At 36.2% G+C, this 5,200-nt stretch overlaps 1 protein-coding gene across 1 annotated transcript in view; it reads left to right on the top strand.

The window, feature by feature from the left end:
* The first annotated feature begins 2,513 nt into the window (after window positions 1-2,513).
* LOC107719666 (transmembrane 6 superfamily member 2-like) overlaps window positions 2,514-5,200 on the top strand; it is a 10,465-nt gene continuing 7,778 nt past the window's right edge. Inside the window, 3 exon segments of the mRNA XM_016527152.1 lie at window positions 2,514-2,601; window positions 2,736-2,872; window positions 4,974-5,077. Of these exon segments, the coding sequence (XP_016382638.1) occupies window positions 2,787-2,872; window positions 4,974-5,077 (190 nt within the window). The 5' untranslated portion in view covers window positions 2,514-2,601; window positions 2,736-2,786.

The following is a 5,200-nucleotide window of genomic DNA, read 5'->3' as shown; positions in this document are numbered from 1 at the left end:
CGATCATGGTTAAAATGTAATATATTCAATACACAATCAAACACAATTTTTGATCATATTCTGAATTAGGAAACCATTACAATGCAGCCAATGATAAATTATGAGATACATACAGTAAATGATGATTATCACCTCCCGAGTCTTTCATTCATAATGGTATTTGTGACTTTTTTATATCTCACAGATATATATATATATATATATTATATTATATCTCACAGTTCTGACTTTTTTTTCTCAGAATTCTGTTTACATTTCACTTTTTTTTCCACCACAGAATAAAAAATAAAAAAGGTAATTGCAACTTTTTATCTCATGTTTCTTGCTTTTTTCTCAGAACTGCGAGTTTTTCACAAAATTTTATATTTCAGAATTGTGAGTTTAAAACTCGTAATAGCATCACGATTATTTTTACTGAGCCTTTTTACTGAGCTGTGACAAATTGTGAGAAAAACAGCAGAACTGTGAGATAAAATGTCTCAATTAGCTTTTTAATTTTTTAATTCCATGGAGGAAACAGTCTTCCATACTTCGTTCATGAATGTTCATCTCTAGTTTAGAAGGAAGCTAGAAAAAAAAAAAAAAGTTAAATGTAAGCTTCAAGAATGTGATAACACCTGAAAAGCTTTGGAAGAAAACTTGTGGTATGCGTAACCAAATTTCAGTTCCTCTCAGGGGATTTTTTCAAGATCAGCAAAACTGGATTTCCAAATAACCACTTTCCCATTCCACTGTTTTGTGTCTGTATATAAATACAGTTTCTTTGATGAGCGCTCACATCTTTTTGTCTTTCCTGATCATTGAGTATGGCTCTAGTGCACACCAATGTTCTTCTGCAGGCATTGTCTAGCTTCACAGGTGTTGCTGTGAAGGCTTACAATGATTTGGAAAAGCCAAATGGTGACCAAGAACTCACAGGGTTCCTACTCCAAGCCTCAACCCCACTGGACATTCTCAACACAGGTTCATGCAAGGAGCTATTTGTGAATATGGACAAATTCTTTGATCCAAAATTTGACTACGATTGCACAAATGTAAATGATAACACCACTTATACACGTGGGAACGAGCCATACAGCCGTCCTTTTGGGTGGAAACGCATTGCTTTGAAAGTCCTGGATAAGTATCCCGATGGAAATGCCTGGTTGGGCACGAATGGATGGAGGAGTCACTCTGTGGCTGGTGAGTGGCCGGTGTCCTATCATGGAACCAGCATGTTTAATGCTAAATCCATCATTGAATCCAATTACGGAGCGGGCCCTAGACAACGGTTCGGAAGAGGGATTTATTCCACCTGGAAAATCAATGAGGCTGCTGATAGATACAGCGAAATATTTACATGTAAAGAAACCGGAAAGAGATACCAAGTCCTGTTGCAGAACAGAATCAATCCAAAAATGAGGAAAGTGTGTGCCAGGGACGACTACTGGCTGATTGAGATTCCTGTCGGCACTTCTCGTGAAGAAGAAAAAGCAGTTGTGGAGAACTCGATTCGGCCTTATGGAATTCTGCTGAGAGAGGTGTGAGATAGGAATTCTGACAACCATCCTATCAAATTTGATGGGTTATGTGGGAACATTTACCGCTTGTGGGATCGTGATTATTAAAAATGTCATTATTTCTGGTTATTTCTCTATTAGTCTTAATTAGCTTCATAAATTATGTGAGGCTTTAGTTTTCTTGTTTGTTTTTAGCTTGTTTGTGTCAGGGACTGAAATTCAGGGTGAAGTTTTGTGTAAAAGTATACAATCTGTTACAATGCTTGCTGTATAAACAAATATGGGAATTGGTGCATACAACATAGATGATATTGTACTTGATTTTCGTCATTGTATACATCCAGATAAATACAAATGTCTGTCTAGATATTAATATGTATCCTATATACTTTAAAGTATTTTAATGAACAAAAGCAGTGGAAATACCTCATGTTGTTCCTTCATGTAAAACTGCACTGAATGTTACTCAGGATTGGTTTACAGTCCTGTAACAAAGTTAAAAGCTCAGGAAAGGAGGAGGCGGGAACCGGCAGACGTTTAACATACATGTAATAACCAAAATAAACAACGAAAGTAAAACAACAACATAAATAGTTCAGGCCTGGTCCTCTCTCCTGTTGCACTGTCGTCACGCCTTCTTTTATAGATTTATAGATCGATTACACAATAGTAGCAATAGTATGGTAAAGTATAGTGTACTACAGTAATGCTACTGCACAAATTCTGCTTGTAAGAGTAATTATAGGCCCCATAATAATTTAGTATCTCTAGCAAATACTGTTCACCCAGTAATCTATCAAATTATGTTAGAAATCCCCTTAGTCCACTTCACAAGGACATTCTTGAGCTTACAGAACAACACATAACCACATAAAAGCCTCTTTGCCTGTCGCGGCTTTGGCAGAGCTTTCCTTTTTTGGCACACAGGCATTTGACAAATTAGACCAAAAGTAAACACGATTATGTAAATGTATGACAAAATCAAATTATGCACTTTTCCAAAAGCGTCTTTGTTTGGCTCGGTTATTCTCCTACAATAACGTGGACCCCACAGGGCCATTGTAAATTGGGTTATGCACAATTTTTGGAGAGGGTGTCATTGGTAAGTAGATGTTTATTTTTTTGACTATAACACAAGAGACCCGCATAATATTTATTGACTTGCAAAGTCCCCAAGACTTTCAATAGTGATATATAGAATTGAACGCTAATAAATCTTACTCTAACAACTTGTAGATTCTCTTCTGTGGAGCCTTGGACTGAATAACTAACTGAATATCGAACATCATGGTACAGGAGATCTGCGTTTTTCTATTTTCCCTGACTGCTCTTGGTGTCCTTTATACTATGAACAATGTTCCAGCATTTCAAGAGTGAGTATTCTTGTAAGAATAACCTCTTTGGTCACATCAATTGCATTTGTTTAATAGCAGTCCATCTGTATCTGTACTTTAAATTTGACTCTCATTTAGACATTGTTATGGAGAGCATAGGTTATAATATAAGGATAATTAGTAGACTTTAAAGCAGCACTATGTAACTTTTGGCGCTCTAGCGGTTAATAAACAGAACTGCACACATCCCGCGGAAGAACATTCCAACCGGAGCTACTTCTCTAAGTTTATGTCTATGGCGATTCACGCAGGTATGTGTTACTCCGCATCGGTGACGAGCCGACCAGGCTACAATAGTCCACATATAAGTACTTATTATAAGTGTACCGTAGTGATTCGGAATAAGACAAAAAACGCGGTTTGGAAGATGAATTCATGATGTACTCGCTCATTATATACATTTCGCAAATTTTGAACACAGAAAAAGTTACATAGTGCTGCTTTAAAGAATAGCGGTAGAATTCATTTAGCATGAATCATCACATTAAACATGCTGAACTTTAAGATTATTACTCAAATGTCTCTTATTTCTTTATCTCTTCCACTTGAGGGCAGTGAAAGCATATGGTATTATTCACAAAATAACAGTCAGACATTGATTTAAAGCATTTCTGTTATTACTTTAACAAGAAAGCAAAAAAAAAAAAGTAAAAAGTAATTGATTTGTTCTAGACTTAAGCTACTGCTTTTATTGATAGAAAAAACAATAGGTTTATTATAATTACTATTATTGTAGAAATTACAGCCTGACAGAAACAGAATATTAAATTCACAACATTACACCCATTTAAATGATGTAGGAGCTCCAAAGCAATACAAGGCAAGACAATTATACACCACGCTTAGACATTTGTGTGCACATCTCTTCCCAGGCTGATCACAAAAAGAGGCCAATTTAAATTTGAACAGAAATATGACTGCCTGAGATTGAAATTGCAGTCTGCAACATTTGAATTGGGAGTTTCTGATATTCTTCAATTGAAGGTCAAAGGTAAACTACAACAACTATGCTGCCTTCACATGCTATCGGAAATCTCCTATCTCCCACGTATGAAGTCGTGATTACGGGCTCATAGCATTCAAGTGCTTTGTTGTCAGAAAGAATAAAATGTAGCATCCCATTGGTTGACAATCATTTAAACGTTCACCGCGCTAGATAGTCAGCTTGCTGACGATTCTGGAATTTCGGTCAAATACATGCTTATCTCACTGTTTATAAAACATACAATATGCTTCAAATGATTGTTCATATATAGCCTATAAATATGAACTATTTTAGCGACAAGACAAAGTGATGTAGTCGTTGTGGGAAAAAAAACTAATAAAGAATAGCACCAATATTTATTCATTTAAAATGTGAAACAACCACAGTCTCTGTTGGAGGCTTTATTGACTCTCATGTCGGCAATAAGACATGTTCTCTGTCATCCAACAGTAATCATGTCTCAGTATGGCGGGATGGTTGTCATGTGCTCTGCCATCTCATTTGGTGCTCTGGGTGTTGGAATAATTACAGTTCTACTGCCAAACCATTCATCTCTGCTCACTTACTGAAGACAGGAAAGAAAATTGCCTATATAGGCATGTAGAAATTGGAGACAAGACGTTATGCAAAATTAATCAGAAATTAATTTATTAAAGTATGGTGTCCTTCAAGATAGGCTTGAAGGGCATATTCTTGATTAAATATTTAATACTTATCAATACTACTATGATAATAGTAGCCTAACAATAATAGTTATATTTGTTAAAAAATTGTCTGTTTCAAGCGCATTCAAGCTTGCAGCTCTCTCTAGTGACCAAAATCTTGTTCACTGTTCCACTGCTTCTGTTTGGCCTTTTAATTTTCCTCATTCTTCCTCATATTTCTGTCTTTCCTTTAAAACACTTGTCTTTGTACGTCGGTGTTGTCAGAAGAGAAATTGCGAACATTTCGCACCCTGCGAACTTATGAAAACGTCAAATGCGCAAAATGATTGACATCTGACCACTTTTTAGAGTATTTACAGACTATAGTCAGTCACAGCAAGTTAAATCTGATATTATGTTCACTCATGTTCGTAATATTTTGGATTTACAGGCCAGTGGTTATTCTGGAAACTGGGGTGGCTGTTCTTGTGGCAGTGTTCCTCTTGGTCTACCTCGCTACTCGCTACAATCCTCCTAAAGATCCTTTGTTCTATGGTATGAGCTCTGACACTGATTTGATAGGTTAACTCTTGAAATATGCAGCATATCCTCATTCCTTTCTGACCCTCAAATAAATAAATCACAGATGACCAGAAATATTATCAAGTCTCAAAAACA

This window comes from Sinocyclocheilus rhinocerous, unplaced genomic scaffold (assembly GCF_001515625.1).
Source record: "Sinocyclocheilus rhinocerous isolate Xijiao unplaced genomic scaffold, SAMN03320098_v1.1 scaffold1294, whole genome shotgun sequence".
NCBI lineage: Eukaryota > Metazoa > Chordata > Actinopteri > Cypriniformes > Cyprinidae > Sinocyclocheilus > Sinocyclocheilus rhinocerous.
Note: the sequence above shows the minus strand (reverse complement) of the source record. Positions and strands in the feature narration are given on the sequence as shown.